General features: G+C 46.4%; 2 protein-coding genes across 6 annotated transcripts in view; one reads left to right on the forward strand and one right to left on the reverse strand.

The window, feature by feature from the left end:
• The window catches only part of SH3GLB2 (SH3 domain containing GRB2 like, endophilin B2), a 45848-nt gene extending 44778 nt beyond the window's left edge, over positions 1-1070 (reverse strand). For all 3 annotated transcript variants that reach the window (XM_063316081.1, XM_063316080.1, XM_063316079.1), the window contains exon 1: positions 981-1070. In XM_063316081.1, the coding sequence (XP_063172151.1) occupies positions 981-1043 (63 nt within the window). In that variant the 5' untranslated portion in view covers positions 1044-1070. The remainder of the gene's footprint in view (positions 1-980) is intronic.
• A 2130-nt stretch (positions 1071-3200) lies between these two features.
• The window catches only part of MIGA2 (mitoguardin 2), a 28022-nt gene continuing 12295 nt past the window's right edge, over positions 3201-18927 (forward strand). The window contains exons 1-4 of one of the 3 annotated variants that reach the window (XM_063316123.1): positions 3201-3310; positions 8179-8396; positions 9894-10104; positions 12192-12304. In XM_063316123.1, coding sequence (XP_063172193.1) covers positions 8301-8396; positions 9894-10104; positions 12192-12304 — 420 coding nt within the window. In that variant the 5' untranslated portion in view covers positions 3201-3310; positions 8179-8300. The remainder of the gene's footprint in view (positions 3311-8178; positions 8397-9893; positions 10105-12191; positions 12305-18927) is intronic. The other 2 variants (XM_063316124.1, XM_063316125.1) reach the window with 2 other exon arrangements.

The following is an 18927-nucleotide window of genomic DNA, read 5'->3' on the forward strand; positions in this document are numbered from 1 at the left end:
GCAAGGTCAGTCTGATGCTGTACCATATGTTTGAGATCCGCTCAGACAAGGCTTTGTTTCCTCCCCTGGCAGTCTGGAGAAGCGGCGTTCACAAAAATAGGGCAGCCCAAAACCAAATTGAAAAGGTGAAATGGACGCAGGCCCCAGGAAGGTTGCACACTCACCACCTGGAGTCTGCAGGAAATAGTTAGCTGCCCAGCGCAGTGGGGCCGGATGACAGTTTAACCCTGGTTGGAGAAGGGAGCCAGCTGCCTTCAGCCCACACCCATCCACACGTGCATTTGTCTCCAGATCAGAGGGAAGCCCATTAAAACGGCCCTGGGCCAGCAGGAGAAAAAAAAAAGAACAGAAGCATCTCTCTCTGTATTCGTTCAGATAAGACAAATAAGGCTCCAAGGCTGTTTGCAGGAGCCAATCACGGTTTAGCCTCCCCTGTTTGGGTGGTCGGTTGACGGCTGACCTGTAGCGTGTGAGTAATGGGGGGGGGGGGTCGCACGTTAAAACTCAACAAGCAGGCCTCGTTCACACAACCACTAAGCACGCAACAGCGCCATGCTGCCAACGGCAACCGACCCATCCATCCATCCATCCTCACCGGCCCAGTCTAGCATGTTGCATTAAGTCAGATCCTGTATCACCGGATGGGGGAGAAAGATTCCTGAACCGGGCCCAGCAGCAGCCGACCCGCGTATTGTTGTGCCTTCCTCACGTTACGCCGCCCGCCGGCGAAGCAGCCTGGCCTCCCCGACGCCTTCCGCACCTCGCAGACGTCGCCGCAGTTGCCGTGGCGGTTGTTCCTCGAGCCCAACCGACCCACGAAACCCGGCCGCCGGCCTTCGCGCCACCCACAGGAGCCGCCGCGGCTCCAGCGCCCCGGGGGCGCCCGGTTCAGACGCCGCCGCTTCTCGCGGGTCAGCCGGCCCAGCGCGGGGGGGCGGCGGCGCTTGGAAGCTCACCCAGCCTCGCTGCTCCCGCCTCACCTGCACCGCCCGGGTGAAGAAGACGCCCGCGTCCGAGGCCAGCTTCTTCATGTTGAAATCCATGGCGCGGAAGGCGTGGGAAAGCGGCTGGCTGGCTCGCCCTGCAGCCCGGCAGCGGCAGCAGCGGCGGCAGCAGCAACCCGGCTCGGCTGGGCTGGGCTGGGCTGGGCTGGGCGCTGCGGACAGGCGGGGAGGGAGCAACGCCAGCCAGCCAGCGAACGGCCGCGACCGCCCATCCCCGCCCCCGGGCGGCCTCTTAAAGGCGCCGGCCCGGCTGGGGTTGCCAGCGCCCGGGTCGTGCGTAAAAGCGCAGCGTTTTTACGCACCGCCACGGCCCGGCCGGGTGAAGCCCCCGACGCCGGAGGGGTGGCAGCGCAGATACCGGGCTCTCTCGGGGCGGTTGCGGCGTTTTCCCCGCGGTGGATGGATCCACACGGGCGGGCAAACGCGGGGGAAGCAAGGCCAAGCCGAAGGGCTGGCCCGGCTCGGGAGCATAATCCCGGGGCGGCTTCACGGGCTGGGTTGGTTCAGACGACGCGCTCAGAAAGACCCGCGCGGGGTTGTTGGGGGGAAGGATCCTACTCTCTGAATCCCCAAGGGATTGGACCTGGTTTAAGTCTTGTGTGAACCTGGCAGGGGGAAAAGGGAGCCGGCGGCTCTCAGAATGTCGACACAGTTTAAACCAGTATTTCTCGACCTTGGCAACTCGAAGCTGTGTGGACTTCAACTCCCAGAATTCCCTAGCCAGTTGAAGTCCACACAGCTTCGAGTTGCCAAGGTCGAGAAACACTGGTTTAAACAATATGTATTCTTTGATTGTTTGGTTCCAATGTGGGTTTAATCTCTGGAAGGCTCCCCAAAGCTTTCTTGGCTTTCAAGAGCAAGAGTCGGTGTGTCGAGAGATCTACTGTAATTTTCCCATTCACACACACGGGGCTCCGAAGGAATGGAATAAATGGGGGTTTCCTGGTAAGGAAACGTGCGAATGGACCCTGCTGGTGTTATGGGCTGCCCTTTCCACCAGTCACGCTTTCTGTCCAAATGGGCTGGATTGCATCTCCCATCAGCATTGCAATGGGAGTAAATTTCTGGTTACTTGGATTTTGTGGGGGTGACGGTAGATCACCTTTTAATCAACTGGGTATAAATGGATTGTACTTATAAAAGCAGGAGGGCAGTGTCGGCCTCTGAACCAACAGTGGTCATTTCAAAACTCTCTGCTTTCAGAAATGCTTTTATTCGTCTTAGTTTTTAGTTTTTCTGGCTTAGCATGTGCCGATGCATTTTGCTGTTTTGCCTACATCCAGAAACATTGATTAATTGAATAACCTGGTTAATAGTCACCAGCTAAAACCAGGTTCAATGTGTTGTCACCAGCTAAAACTTTCATGCAGTATTAGTTCCTTCTAATGCCTTTCAGGTTGCAGCCTTGTCCATCTTATTATGTAATAATAAATCAATAATGACTTTATTGTGCCTGCTTTATATTGTAGGAAGCCAGAGATGGGCACACTTTTATTCCTATTCAGGATGCATTCTAATTTAAATTGCAATTACTAAATTGTCTATGTTGTTTATTCGTTCAGTTGCTTCCGACTCTTCGTGACTTTGTGGACCAGCCCACGCCAGAGCTTCCTGTCGGTCGTCAACACCCCCAGCTCCCCCAGGGACGAATCCGTCACCTCTAGAATATCATCCGTCCACCTTGCCCTTGGTCGGCCCCTCTTCCTTTTGCCTTCCACTCTCCCTAGCATCAGCATCTTCTCCAGGGTGTCCTGTCTTCTCATTATGTGGCCAAAGTATTTCAAATTGTCTATATTAGAATATAAATAATCATTACAATATGGGGAAGAGAAGAGTTCGGACGTGGTGAGGGCTCTTGACTACTCCCCATGTTACTAGTCCCTGTTTATATTTCATTATTCCTCTAGCCAAATCCAGAGGGCATTGCCCCTTTAAGAAGGGCCCCGCCCCTCCTCTTCCACGTCGCACCGGAGCCAATCAGCTCTAGAGCACGCCTCCTTTCCATTGGGAAGCAAAGACGCCTCTTTGGTTGTTCAACCGCACTAGATTCTGTTGCGGTAAGTTAAACGACAAAAGGGTGGCTATTGGTCCGCTCTGGGAGGGGTTGCCATTTCAATTGGCCGGGGCGGCTGGCAATCTGCGGTCTCTCCACGGCGCTCCGCCCCTAGGCGGAGATTACTCAAGCTAGTCTGCGAGGCTGGGCTCGAACCGGGAAGGAGACGCTGTCCTTCTGCAGCCGTGGCGAGCGGGGGATTTGGTGAGAGCGCCCCCCGGATTAGGAGAATGGTATTGGCTACCTGGCTTAGGTCAGGCGTGCGGCAGACTCTTCCATTATGGGTTGGGGGGGATAATGATTTACGATGGCCTGTTTTTTTTTTTGCATAGCCGGCTCTCCAGCGGGGTTGGCAGGGTGGAGGTGTCTCGGGCAGGCGCCTTGGATTGTGACAGCTGCTTCGCCTGCTAACTGGTTTAAACTATTGCCCCATATGCCCAGCGGCTGAGCGGCAGAGGAATAAAGTGCAGGATGTGTAAAGTGCATGCACGGCGCAGCACGAGTGGGTTTCCGCGTGTGCAAGCCCTCTCGTCCCTGTCTCCTCGGAAGTCAAGCCCCGTGCATGCCCGGAGGTTCGTCTCCGACAGAAACGTGCCTTTCCTAGCCTGGGCAAATCAGGAGTTGGAGCCTCCAGGCTCAGGAGCAGTCTACCTGGGACTGCCATTGGGGATGGGTTGGATGCTCCAAGGCTGGCTTTCCAAGGGGAGATTGGAGAAAGTAACGGAGGAGCAAACGAGAAGCAAAAAGCCAAGGGTCTGCGTGTGCGTTTGCAAGAGGCTGGACCTGAGATACGGCCTCCCTCGGATTGGCGTTTAAAAAGTGGCAGCCGGGAGCTGCAATCCGTAATTCCTGCCCTGCGTTTATGGAGAGCATGGAGTTCAAGGAGAGCTTCCATATCCAGAGGCAGTGAATCTGAATTGCCAGGCAGCAGCCACAGGAGAGATCTCTCAAGCTCACCAATTTGCTTGTGGCTTCCCAGTGGTGTCTGGTTGTCGGTGCTAAGGAAAAAAAAAAGACACCTGAAGGAAGATGTCCTGGAGGAAAGATCCTAAGCAGTTAATAATTTTGATATTTTGAGTGGCAATTTTGCGTTGAAAAACTTTCGGGTGCTAAACGGGACAGTTGCTCCAAGCCAGCCCACCAGCTGGACAACTGGTTAAGTTTCCCCAAAATACAGAATAATAATAATTTTGCAATTATAGGATGCAATTATAGCACATAAAAACACCTTTACATGAATTGTGGCTGGAACAAAGCCTGCTTCAGTTACATTAAGTCAACCTAATCTAGCCTTTTCCGTATCTGCATTCCAGACTGAGTTGCCAAAATTTTGCTGTGAGGTCAAAAAATAGGTTAAGCTTGTGGATGTCCCTAATGTGATTATTTAACATGGTTTGTTGAATAAGCTGCAATGGTTTGGGGTTTAAAGCAGTGTTGTTCAAACTTGGTGACTTTAAGATGTCTGGACTTCAGTTCCCAGAATGCCCCAGCCAGCATGCTGGGGGAAATTCTGGGATGCTGGCTGGGGCATTCTGGAAGTCAAAGTCCACGCATCTTAAAGTCGCCGAGTTTGAACAACACTGTCCTCAAGCATAAACCGTAGTTTTTGAACTGTGGGGGCTGCATGGCATAATGGGGTGTGTAAGTTGAGTTGAGGTCATTTATTCTGATCCCAGCAAATGCTGGCTTAATCAAACTCTAGTTTAAACAATCATGGCTTGGTGCAATCAGGTTGTTGAAATGAAAAAGTTTGCAAAATTGGAAAAACTCACTGAAAAGTTGTTTCCTTCAATGAAGCTGATTGGATGAACGCTTTCTCATTCAGCAGTTTTGGAGCTGTTTTTTTTCTGGTTTACCCTTGGATACAGGAGGAAGGCAGACCAGCATTGTTCCCACAAGATAAGCCCTAAACCAGGTTAACAAAGCAGTTTCTGTGTTTGTCCCCAGATGTTCCATCTGCAATACACTGAACCGAAACCTTTTTGCTTGGCTTGTTCTGTGGTGCAAACTCAGCTTTGGTGAATTGCAGAAAACTGCTGTATTGACCTCAGCTGTTTGAAATGGTTTGTGTGGCCACAGAATGCTGATAAATCTTTAGCTTTTCAGGAACATAGGAAGCTGCTTTCTAGCAAATCAGCACAATTCTATCCGTAGTGACTTGCTCGGATCAAATCCTATACAATACAGGTAGTCCTCGACTTATGACCACAATTGGGACCGGAACTTCCATCGCTAAGTGTGGAGGTCATTAAGTGAGTCACACCCAATTTGATGACCTTTTTGCTGTGGTCGTTAAGTGAATCTGGCTTCCCCCATTGACTTTGCTTGTTGGAAGCCAGCTGGGAAGGTTGCAAATGGTGATCATGGGACCCTGGAATGCTGCAACCGTTGTAAATAGATCCCGGTTGCCAAGAGCCTGAATTTTGATTGCAGGACTTCAGGGATGCTGTGATGGTCGTAAATGTGAGGACTGGTTGTAAGTCACTTTTCCGAGTGCCATTGTAACTTTGAATGGTTGCTAAACAAATGGTCGTAAGTCGAGGACCACCCGTAAAGCAAAGAAGCACATTCTTTTGCGTTGAAAATTAGTGCAGCCAAGTCTGAAAGAAGGCCAATCTAGGATCTACGCTCAGTAGCTAGCTTTCTATAGGCAAGGCAAGGTAATTTTGTTAAAAAAATGTTTAATAGGGGTAAAAACAGTATTAAACAAACAAATGCATATTGGTGTTCCATCTGCAGTGAGAAATAGGGCTGCCCTTGTTTCTCTTTGCGTTTGTATCTTTGTGTTTGAGTTTTTTGTTTAATAATCTGCCTCTACATTTTCTTGAAGGTCGTGCTGAGAAATGGCTGGCCCTTTGTGTTACAATAGTCAACAATGCCAACCTCTACCTTTTGTAATTTGAAGGGTTATTCAAGGCTGCTAGTTATGGTTACATTTTGCAGTGACGCAGCAGTTCAGAATGAGAAAAAACTTAATAGCCAGGGGAAAATTGTTTTAGTTTTGCCTTATCCTGTTCTTCCCTCACCAGAATTCATATCCAACACATCTGGGGAGAACGGTGGGCACGTTTTTGCAATAGTCCAAACTCATTTGTTTTAGAGAAGGATCAATTATGCAGGCCAGGTGGGGCTTCTGTGTTCAGGAGCAGTCTACCTCAGTACATTTCCCACGGGCAAATGACTGGCTCTTGAGGAAGACATGCAACATTTGGTGGGTCTTTTGACTGATCTAGCATCGTTGTGGCTTTCCTAGAGTAACAAATTTGTACTCATAAGTGTGGGTTTCTTTGTTTCCAAAATGGCGCAATTCAACAAGGTGTCATCAGCTAAGGAGTGGATGCCCTTTTTTGCAGAGTCTGCGTGCATATCTTTGTAGGGAATAAATTATAAAAGCAGAAGCCTGAAATCAACTCAGAGGGGATGAATATTGAAATACTGGGTGAATACAGGGAATGGGGAAAGTGGAAAATCTGTGTGTGCTTGTGTATTCAGAAGAAAGGGACACTGCAACACTTGTTTTGCACATGTCATTTGTATACATTCTTGAAAGTTTGGCTGGTTTCCAAGCAGGCCCAAGCTAAGCTTTGCAATTCACCTATTTAGATTCAGTTGAGCTTGGAAAGGTTTTGGAAAGAGTTTGGGGATGGGGGTGGTCTCACAAGCTATGATTCAAAACACTTCCTGGAATTCCTTGCCTGTCCCTGCAATCATTGGTTACCTGTTGTGTATTTTAGATAGTGATTTTTAGCAGGAAAAGATACATTTTCGAAATGTTTGTAAACCACCCTAGAAAACTTTGCTTGGAAGGGTAGCACCGAATGAAAAAATACTTCTCCTTAATTTTTCCAGGATTGAGGCTTGAAGTGTGCTGGAGTGATGTGGACACTATCTCTGGAAGGAGTGAGATACAGTCTTTTCCTGTTGTCATTTCCCCTCTTGAAAAAAAAAATGCAAAAATCGCACTGCCAAAAATTGGCATAGTTTTCAAATAATAAAGAATTCTAGTAAAGTCTTGATTTAACAGACCATTTGTGGAGGGGGACTGTCTGTAAAACCTGAGTGTCCGTTAAACCTGGAATGATGTCATTTGCATCAACTGAGCTCATCTGCATCGTCGTGAACTTGACCTCAATAGCACTGAACCCTTGTGAGCTGTTAAATGATCGGATTCACACATTGCACTAAGCCACAAATGTTAAACTCTGGTTTAAAAAGGTAAAGGTAAAGGTTTCCCTTGACGTAAAGTCCAGTCGTGTCCGACTCTAGGGGGCGGTGCTCATCTCCGTTTCAAAGCCTTGGAGCCGGCGTTGTCCATAGGACACTTCCGGGTCATGTGGCCAGCATGACTCACGGAACGCCGTTACCTTCCCGCCGAAGCGGTACCAATTAATCTACTCACATTTGCATGTTTTCGAACTGCTTGGTGTGCAGAAGCTGGGACGAGCAACGGGAGCTCACCCCGCCGCGCGGTTTCGAACCGCCGACCTTCCGATCGACAGCTCAGCGGTTTAACCCGCAGCGCCACCGCGTCCCGTCAAAACTCTGGTTTACGGAGACACATATATCATACAACCATAAGCTGTGCTGGCCATATTCTGGACTTGCTGTAAAATGTAAAAAATTTTGTAAACAACACAGCAGTTTCACTGCCAAAAATTGGCATAGTTTTCAAACAATAAAGGGTTCTAGTAGTCTTGATTTAACAGACCAGTCAGGGAGAGGGGCTGTCTGTAAAACCTGAGTGTCCGTTAAATCTGAAATGTCATTTGCATCACCTCAGCTCATTTGCATCATTGTGTATTTGACCTCAATAGCATCAAACCCTTGTGAACTATCAAGTGATTAGATTTACGCATTGTACTAAGCCATGAATGTTGAACTCTGGTTTACCGAGACAGACGTATTGTACAACCATAAGCTGTGCTGGCCGTATTCTTGACTTGCTGCAAAATGTTGTAAGCAAGGCAGCAAAACTGTGCAGTAAATCTTTATCCAATGGAGCCCATCTTGAACTTTAAAAACTGTCCTGGTCAAACATTTTCCTTGTCCCCAGGTTTAACAGTTTTGTTGCTTATCCTCTGAGCTTTCCACAATTTTTCTAATTTTCCACCTCTGCTCCAGGAACTGGATCCACTTCTGAAGGCCGATGGTAGGATCCTGCATGACGCTGGATCGCTGGGTGGATAGAACAGCCGGGGCCTCGATCGTGACACCTTCTTGCACAGCTGGAGCGCTTTCCCAACATGGCTTTTCAGAGAACCGAGGGCATGTCTATTATCCAGGCTTTAGCTATGACTGTGGCAGAAATTCCTGTGTTTCTTTACACGACGTTCGGACAGGTAAACAGAGAAACCATTTATGATGAGCAGTAGATAAATTCATATTTTCCAGAGGTTAACCGCCAAATTAGGAGCAGAATTAATGGGTGTAGGTTGCAGATGTCTGGATTTGTTTAACTATCGGGAAAAACATCCTGCTGGTAAGTTCTATCCGACTGCCTCCTCTTGAGAATGGCTTAATTGGTTTTCCTGCACATGGCAGAGGGTTGGACTAGATGATCCTTGGGGGTCCCTTCCAGCTCTCTGATTCTGTGATGACCTCAGGCTCTGGACGTTATTCTGGCTACGTTCTCAGTGGTTTGGCCGAGTTTTGAGCAGAGCCTTGCTTTGCACTGGGCTGCGTGGGGAATTTTGGGAGTCTCCGGTCGGCACACTCATAAAATGGCTGCCACTGGGAGCAAGGCTGGTTGCTTGATGCCCATTTATCAGCTAACAGGCTAGCTTCCCAGATGACTGTTTGGGGACTGAAAAGCACAGCTTTTAAATAAACCTGATATTAGAAGCTGATGCTTTGCTTGAAAAGATTTTAATAAAAAGTCAGGTGCAGTGTGAAACCTGTTGGATGTCTGGAGGTGTCTGGGGATCTGTTGGGAGAACAGGCACCACATCATGTTTACCCCTTATTCAGTACCTTGTGCAAACAGAGGAAGATTAAGCCATGGTTTAATGTGGCTGTGTTTGGATTTGACCATTGTGGTTTGGCTTTAACCTGCTTTGCCAACCTAGCATATTCTTAGCCTGGTGTGTGAAGCACACTGTGTTGGCTTGTTTAACAAACCATACATGATTCTGCACATCACACTAAGTCTGAAGCGGGGTTGTTTGGCTTGGAGTTACAGGTAGTCCTCATTTAACAAACACAATTGGGACCGGAATTTTGGTTGCTAAGCAAATCGGTCATTAAGCAAATCTGACCTGAATTTATCACCATTTTTGCGGCAGCTATTAAGCAAATCACTGTGGATGTTAAGTGAACCACGTGGTTGTTAAGGGAATAATTGGTTCCCCGTTGATTTTACTTGCTGGAAGCTGGCCAGAAAGGTCAAAAATGGTGATCACGTGACCACAGGATGCTGCAACAGTCATAAATGTGAACTGGTTGCCAAGTGCCCAAACGGTGATCGTGTGACCACGGAGACACTCCATTGGTCATAAGTGTGAGGACTGGTTGTAAGTCGTTTTTTTCCATCACCCTCGTAAGTCCAAACCGTCACTAAATGAATAGTTGTTAAGCAAGGACTACCTGTAGTCTGTTGTTCGAACGCCAAACCCTGAGATTTTCAAAGGTGGCTTAGAGTGTAGTGTGTGAACCCATCTGACAGAGTGTATTCTGCAAATCCTGGTCGACCCATCCATTCCAAAGCAGGGCTGGACCAGCCAAAGGGTCAAGCGATGGCCTACTAGTGTGGTGTGTGACCCACCATGCTGTGTTTCTAGCAAACGTTTTCTTGGCAAAGCGGTGAAGCTGGGTTGTTTTGTTTCCCCCCCCTCTTAAAGTCAGCCTTCTCCGCGCTGAGGGTCTCTCCGGGCCTTCGGAAGGTGCTGTTTGCCACTGCTCTGGGGACTGTCACCTTGGCCTTGGCGGCCCACCAGTTAAAGCGTCGACGGCGGCGGAGGAAGCAAATTGCTCCGGAGAAGGCCAGTGCGAAGCCTGCGGTGGTTCCGGTGCCCATCTTGCCCACCCGGCGGGTCCCGTCGGTGAAAAAAGGTGCTGGTGCAGCCCAGAATAAACCAAGTTTTGTTGATCAGAGTTTTTCATTTTTTGATAAATGTGGTCCCCTCTCAGCAACATGATGAAGCAATGATAAATATCCATAAAAGCCATCTGTTAATGCCAATAAATACTACTAATGCTGCTGTTAATAAAAAGAGCGGCTAGTGTTAGGTAAATCCGGTGGTGGTAATAAGAATAAAACCAGGGGTCTTTTTCTGTCCTCTTGGAGGTAGACAGAGTTGGCACGGGGTGATTGAGGGATGAGTGCGAGTTTCATTGGGGCTTCAACGTTGTTGATTGTTTTAAATGGCCTTTTTTATTCTGCTCGCAGCCCGGAGTTGCTTCTGGTAGATGGGCAGCCCTGTGGCTTTGTTTAATAGAAAATAAATAGGTAAGGGTGGCTGAAATGGGTGGGAGAGAAAGAGAAAATAAAGTGAAGTGAAAGGGGGGGCATGCAGTGAAATACTCCTCATGATGTCACAATGCATGATGTCACAATTCCTTGCATTGTGACATCGTTGTGACTGTTTTACTACATTGGACTAAACTAAGGCTTGTTGTTCACTACATTGTGAAATAATTTAAACCAGTGTTTCTCAAGCTTTTTGGGGTCACCACCCTGTCAGTTGTACCAGGTTTTTGTAATGCCTGTCCCTGTGTGTGTGTGAATTATATATATTAAAAGAAAAATTAACAAATTATTTGTTACACTTCGATTATTTCTTTGCAAACAGTTTGTTGCATAAGTTAGATTATATGTAACTTAAGGTAGTCCTCAATTTATAAGCATTCATTTAATGACCATTCAAAATTACAACGGCGCTGAAAAAAGTGACTTATGACCGGTCCTCGCACTTATGACCGTCACAGTGTCCCCACAGTCACATGATCTAAATTCAGGCACTTGGCAATCGGCATGTATTCCCGGGGTCACATGACTGCCATTTGTGACCTTCCCAGATGGGTTCCAACAAGCAAAGTCAATGGGGGGAGCCAGATTTGCTTAAAGACCACGTACTTCGCTTAATGACCATGGCAAAAAAGTCGTAAAATTGGGTGTAACTCATTTAACAGCCGCCGAACTTAGCGATGGAAGTTCCAGTCCCAACGTGGTCATAAGTTGAGGACTACCTGTCATGAGTAAGGATGGCGAGCAGGGGGCTCCCATCCAGACTGTTAAGCGCATGCGTAGCACTGAGGAATTAGGTAGCCATTCAAAGAGACACAGATCAGGACCGCCTTAACCTTTGGGGTTTATATGGCTGGGTTTTTCCCACGCTGCTTCAGTTTTTAGGATTCCTGTTATGTACAAGCAATAAACATTAGAGACCAGTTCCTTGTCTCAGCGTGTTTCCTGGCAGTTAGGACATCAATCCTAACAAACTCCTACTCCCATCGAAAGAGGGAGGAACAAGAAATTAAGGAGAGACATTGGAAATGTCTTCAGAAAACCAAGAAATGCTGCTCGCCATCCTTACTCATGACACTACCTCTACTATACTTTTAATTGCCCCTCCTGTCACCCCCTTGCCATCTAACACCTGCACGGTCACCCCTTTAATGCCTAATGTCCCTCTGAATAATTGAAACACCCCCCAGGGATTGGTATCACCCACTTTGAGAAACGCTGCTCTAAACTGTGGCTGGTAGAGTATTTCACTACATTGTACTAAACTATGGCTTGTTGAATGGTGGTTTATTGAATCACACACCATTCACTGGGCCCCTCCTTCACGGCAGGCCAGAAACTGCTCTGCAATCCATGGCAGGTCAGGTTCGGATGTTCTGCATATCCAAGACGAAGCAAGCTAACTTTTTCCTGGGCATGATGGGCCTGATTTCACACAACCCAGTGCCAAAGCGCAGAACGGTGTGGTGCAGGCACCCAGTTCTGTTTCATTCATTAAATCCAATCTCGTCTTTTATCAAAGCATTACGGAAAAACCAAGTGTTTAATTTAACTTACTCTAGACACTTCCCGCCTCCAACCAAGTTTGGGCAGTGTGCAATAAAAACCTGTTTTCTTGGCAAAGTCCTTTTTTTTTTCCTTTCTCAGAAGCCCTCATCCTTTCTAATTTCAGGTTATTCCAGCCGCCGGATGCAGAGCCCTGGCAGTAAAAGCAATGACACGCTCAGTGGGATTTCCTCCATCGAACCCAGCAAGCATTCCAGCTCTTCGCACAGCCTGGCCTCGGTAAGAGATGCTTGGGGGGTGGGGTGGGGAGAGCTTTGAGCCCCAAAGGGGGGGATCAGTTACTATTCACACAGGTAAAGACAGCCCCTTGGAAGCTGGAGGTAGGATCACCACCTGTTTCGGAGGTGTCTGGTTTCCAAAAATGTAATTGGGGGGACTGCCCAGGAGTAGGACTTTCCCCAGGCTGGACATCTAGCCAATAAGTGGGCTTCAACTTGGGCATTGAAGCTCGGGGAATGCTGAGAATTCTGGGAGTTGAAGTCCATGTAGCTGGCAAACCCCCAACTCCCCCCCCCCCAAGGAAGGCTGGACAAATGCGGAGTGTTGCATTTTGGACTTGCAAATCAGAGACATCCTGGACTGCAGGCAATCCGTTGCATGGCGTTGCATTGGAGGCTCCGGTTATGGCCCTGGGTCCAATGTTTTGTCTGCAAAAAGAGTCCCCCTTTGGGGGAGATGGGCGGTGACAGAAATTTGAAAAATAAATGAATAAATAAATAAATAGGCATGGGTTTCATCTAGTCCACCCTTTTGGCTCCCCTTGGCCACACTGAGTGAAGAGGAATTGTCTTGGGCCACACGTAAAATATATAATATAGCTAATGTTTATAAGTAATAAAACTTCATTTTTAAAATATTTTTATGATAAAATTTAAAAAAAGAAGGCAACCTAAAACTAGTGGGATATTTGACCTTGTTTTTGTGAAACGAACGCATCAATGTCTGGTCCGATGAAAGTGGTTGCAATTCTCAGTGAGTTCTCAAGGTGCTCGTCAGAAATTTTAATTCTAATTTTACTCCTCATGTGCTCCATCCTTGAAAATAGTTGCTCGCAAATGTACGTGCTGCCAAAAAGCAATGTCATGAATAAGGCGTGATTGTGAAGCGAGGGATATTTTTCTCTTATAAAGACCTACTTTTATAAGATAGGTTTTATAAAAGTCCAGTAGAGAGACACGGGGCCGCTTTACTAGCTGTTCAGGGCCGCCTGTGGGCTGCAGGTTGGACACACCTGATCTAATCCTTTCTTTGTTCTTGTGTGTTTTGATTTTCTTTTTTAAATAAATTACCTTGTTTTCTGACAAACAGTCCTTTGAAAGGAGGAGTTGGTGGTTTGCCCCATCTACTCCATTTCACAATCCAAGTGTATTGGAAAACCTGTTGGAGTCAATTTCATAATCTTTGAGTCAATTTCACAATGTGGTAGAAATGCTGGTTGATTTTCTCTTTTTAAATTACTGGCATGGAACCACCCACCAGTAAACCCAAATATCTTGGGATTTCATAAGACCTGAATGCCATGAAAGCACTGGGGAAAGCAGGGTTTTGAGGGAAATTATCAGGATCCGGGTTCACACATTCTGCTAAGCCATCATTGATTTACTTAGGATTTAAACAAACCACAATGGATTAGATTTACCCAGTGGGCTAAGCCAAAAAGAAGTAAAAAGTAAAAAGAAGTCGGTAGAGCTTCTACTGACTGCAGGGGCCCTGCAGATAGGTGGATTCCCAGAATTCCCCAGCCACCATTGCTGTTGCTGAGAATTCTGGGATTCGAAGGCAGGATTTTGACTCCTAGAATGCCATCTGGCAGCAGTCTTTTGCTAAGAATTCTGGGAGTTGAATCCAAGGGTAAGACACCACTGGATGTGTTGGTTTAAAAGCTCACGTCCTCCCCAGCTAGGTTATTCTGGCTAGGGATGATAAGAATTGTTGGATATGCTTAAAGGGTGGTTGTATTTTAAGAGAAAATGATAAGTGGTTAAAATTGTTTATACTTGCTGAGATGAAGTGGGAAGCAACTTCTTTATATTTCCTTTTTTTTCATATTCTTAACTTTTCTTTCTTCTCTATTCCTTCTTTTATATTCTGTTTTTCCTTTTCTGCAGTTGTTATTGTTTCTTTCTGTCCCTTTATTTTTTTGTAGTTTGTATTAATTTTTATCTGTGCCTTTGAGACCCAAAATATTTCAGCAAAGTTCTCCTCTACCAGCCTGCAGCCCCCAACAAGCTTACTCAAAAACCTTACAGGAACAATGTAATCCTTAATAAAATTATTTGGGGAAAAAAAAAGGATCTATGTAAAGGGTACCAAGATGCTTAAAAGCTCTAAAACGATTCCTTTATATTTCTAAGCTGCACCTTGAGGAGTTCTGAGCTCCATATTTAGGTCCTAATTGACCCTCAGCTGTGGAAGGACTCGTGATGACTTTGGGCCTGTCACTGTCTCCCTATGCAGCCTACCTTACAGGGATGTTGTTGGGAACAATGTTGTTGTTTATTTGTTCAGTTGCTTCCGACTCTTCGTGACTTCATGGACCAGCTCACACCAGAGCTTCCTGTCGGTCGTCAACACCCCCAGCTCCCCCAGGGACGAGTCCGTCACCTCCAGAATATCATCCGTCCACCTTGCCCTTGGTCGGCCCCTCTTCCTTTTGCCCTCCACTCTCCCTAGCATCAGCATCTTCTCCAGGGTGTCCTGTCTTCTCATTACGTGGCCAAAGTACTTCAGTTTTGCCTTTAATATCATTCCCTCAAGTGAGCAGTCTGGCTTTATTTCCTGGAGGTAATACTTTGCAAACTGCTTTGGGCTCTTGAATGAAAGGCTGGATAGGAGTCAACTAAATGAATATTGACCTTTTTAGGGCCAGCCTGAGATGCCAAAAGAGAGGGCCATTTCAGGACTCTTATCTGGCTTTATTTTGCCTGAAAAGAAAACTTTCTGGCTAATGTTCAAACATTTAGCTGTCTGCATTTAGCTTTTGATGGAATATGGAGGCTGGTGTTTCAGAAGCTTCTGCGCTTCCAGACACCTCCCTTTTTTTGCAATTCAGAAGGCTGACCTTGAATGTGATTTTTATCTAGTATTTGGCAGGGTTACCCAGAAAACTGTCATGGTTTTGACTGGAAGGAGGATTTATCTTTTTTTTCCTGTTCTCTTCCTTTGGCATTAAGATTTATCTCGCTGTTTCCCTCCCTTATCTCTGGAGCTGCCCCCCCCCCCTCGGATCAGCTAAGGTTTTTCAACCTTTTCCCACCTTCAGTCTTTCTCACTGAGGTCAGTGGTCTTTTCTGCTCTTTCAGTCCCCCAGCAGAGACTTAAAAAACAACTTTTCTGCTCTCTGTGTCATCCTAAATGTTTATCCTCCTAAATGTGCAATTAAAATCGATACAACTGGGAAGCTTGCAAAAAAGGTCTTGGAACTTTTAAGTTAAGAAAGAAGGGCTTTCTTTTTGCCCTCTTACCTGTCTTTTCTTTTTCAAATTTTGCATTTAAGGCAATCATCTCCTCTCCTCGGTGTTAACTCACGCACAGGGGGAGGGGGTCCCAAAATCCCATCCCACCGGAGACACCAGCTCAGAAGGAACTATCTTGCAAATCTTTCAAGCCCAAACAGGGTGGGTTTAGAGCACCTGGTGAATTGCTCCTGGCTCTCCAGACGCTTCTGCGAAACCATGCCCTCAATGCTAGGAAAATCTGAATTTTCTGCTGCAGCTGCTGACTGGGAGAAATGGAGGCCTGAGGATCCATCTCTTTTCTCCAGATGGAGAAAAGAGCAGAATCAACTGGAAAATGGCTTGTGAACTGGTTCCTGCAGGCTTGTCAAGTAAGCTTGAAGGCTGGTAGAAGAGAACTCTGCAGAAATATTTTTTCTCTCAAAATATATTCCTTTCTTCAGCTGCTTTCTGAAAGAGCAAAAGGCTTGTGGACTTTTGAAGAGTCACTGATCACTGCAGAAGTTGTGATGGATCGCACTCCCATTGTGCAAGCAATACATTCAGTAGTCTTTACAGGTTCACAAAACTTTTTTTTTTTAGTCTTAGTTTAATCCAGGGTTTTTTTTTCTGTAAAGGACCCATTTAACTACTGCTCTGGAACCCGTTTCTAAAAAAGGGATTCTTTCTGGAGGCAGAGCTTGAAAACTTACCAAACGCTGCAATTGTTTTTCTGCGGTAATCTTTACCTAGAGATGCATCCTCTTCTGGAGAGAACTGTGAGCTGAAGATAATTACAAGCGGCTTGAAATTATATTAGATAGGGAGTTGGAGTTGATTTCAAAAGGCCTATTTATGCCCTGATCCAGTGCATGATACGTTTGGTGGCATTTATTCTGGAGGGACGCAGTGGCGCTGCGGGTTAAACCGCTGAGCTGCCGATCGGAAGGTCGGCGGTTCGAAACCGCATGGCGGGTGAGCTCCTGCTGTTAATCCCAGCTCCTGCCAACCTAGCAGTTCGAAAACATGCCAATGTGAGTAGATCAATAGGTACCGCTTCGGCGGGAAGGTAACGGCGTTCCGAGTCGTCATGCCGGCCACATGACCCGGAAGTGTCTGCGGACAAACGCCGACTCTTCGGCTTTGAAACGGAGATGAGCACCGCCCCCTAGAGTCGGACACGACTGGACTTCACGTCAAGGGAAACCTTTACCTTTACCTTAAAAGTCTGTGGAATTACAGCCTGTGTCAGTGTCTGCTTGCAGAAGAAAGATGATTGAAATATGCAAAGAAATTCATGGATAGAAATAATTGCAGTCATTTTAAAAGTAACATTAGAATCCTAGAAAGGAAGGGACCTTGGAGATCATCCATCCCAGCCCCAAGTGCTTAGCAATAACAGGGTTAAAAATTGGATCACGGCGAGAGGGAGACGGGGAATGTCATGTCTAAGAGATTCTTGGTGCAGCGTTTTTCTGCATTTTTGCAGCCTCCTTCCTCAAAACAGCTATCTTGGGCATCAGCTCTCACCAGATTGGCTGGAAATGAGAGGAAGTGTTTTTAAGCTGGCAAGAATCAGATACCGCTAGAGAGCTACAGGTAGTCCTCACTCAACAACAATTCGTTTAGTGACAGTTCTGACTTACAGCAGTGCTGAAAAAACCGACTTGCAACTGGTCCTCACACTTACGACTGTTACAGCTTCCCTGCGGTCACGTGATCACGATTTGGGTACTTGGCAACCCGTTCTCTTGAGGAACCGCATGATTCGCTTAACAACCACATAGTTCACTTAACACCTGCGGTGATTTGCTTAACAGCCACCACAAAAAAGGTCGTAAAATCGGGTCAGATTCACTTAATGACCGCTTCGCTTAGCAACTGAAATTCCAGTCCCAATTATGATCATTCAGCGAGGACTACCTGTATTGCGAAACGTAGCCTAGACTTGCCGTAACGACCATGCAGATCTAATGACCCCATAACTCTAGTTGTGGGCGTATTGGGGCCAAAATTAAGATCAATGGGTTGAAGTGGAATTGATACATTTTACTTTCTGAGTTCCTTCTTCTGGCTAACCCATAATATCCATTGTTTGGTTCTGGGTTATTGCTTAACTGGGACTTCAGCCTCTTTGTGTGTCACTGTGATACTTGACCTCTAATACAGTTTTTGTGGCATTAGTTAGTTGCCCTTCAACTGGCACTTGCTCTTCTTGAGATTTTAAATGCATAGGCTGTATTTTGGTGTTGCAGTTTGGAAAGTCGGCTTTATTTCTGCTTTTAAGGCTATTGTCAGCTGCTTAAGTAAAGAAAGTGGCACCGGCATTTTTTAAAATACATTCAGATAGGGTTGTTTAAGTGAATATTTTCCCTTCAGACTCATTTTCCCTACTTTTTTTTTTGTTTAGATGACAGCTCAGGTTTGCTTCCCAAAAGGTTAAAATGTTGCCTTGTGGACTAAACATTTTTGGCATCATCCCCAGACAAGATCTTTCCAAGATTTCCCTCCCTAAAAATTTCAGTTTTACATTTTTGATTTCGTTGTTGACTAACGGGATGCAGACATAGGACAAATCTCAAATGCCAAGGTGAGCCCAAAATTCCCAAGCTTCTGATCTTACCCAGACTCACCAATCCAGGAAAAGTGAGATTCCTTAGAAGCTGTAGCAAAGGAAGGATGAACCAAATGGCTGGGAAACTGAACATTTTGCCAAGTTTCCAGGAACTTTTAAATGGTGTTTTCAAGACAAAGCGAATCCATCCACTAGCAAGTGTGTTTCAGCCTAGCGTGGGTTTGGATTAGTTTTATGATCTGGCATATCATCTGAATGTGAAAATCTTCATTAGCTAAGTAAACTGTGGTTTGCCTGATTACAGGTAACTGTGTTACGGGAGTGTAATCATGATCAGGGAAGATGGTTAATATGTGGCTGGGAGGAAATCCCTTTTTCTTTTCTCTTTTTGAAAACCTGGTGCACTGGTGGGGTAGTATGATTGCATTGATGCAGAGCAAGTCCCAGTACATTCAGTGGGCCTTCTCTAGAGTTGGCATGTATAGAATTGCGCTGAGCATTACAGGTAGTCCTCATTTAGCGACCGTTCACTGTTACGACGGTGATGTCAAAGTAACTTTACGACCAATCCTTGCACTTACAACCTTTGCCAGTCTGTGAAGCAAAGGAAAGCTGAAGTCAGATCATAAGCACTGTCGTGGTTCACTTAGCAACCGCTTCGCTTAACAATCAAGTTGCTGGTCCCTGCTGTGGTCGCTAAAGGGGGGTAGATAACTATGGGTTTACTCAGTTTTTTGCCTTGGCGCAACAGACTGAGCTGCAAAGTAACCCCACTGGTTGGGTTCGTCCAAGGTGTCAGCCCTTTGAGGTAGGCCAGGTCAGGGAACAACCAT

The sequence above is a fragment of the Candoia aspera genome, chromosome 16 (genome assembly GCF_035149785.1).
Source record: "Candoia aspera isolate rCanAsp1 chromosome 16, rCanAsp1.hap2, whole genome shotgun sequence".
In the NCBI taxonomy this organism is placed as follows: Eukaryota; Metazoa; Chordata; class Lepidosauria; order Squamata; family Boidae; genus Candoia; species Candoia aspera.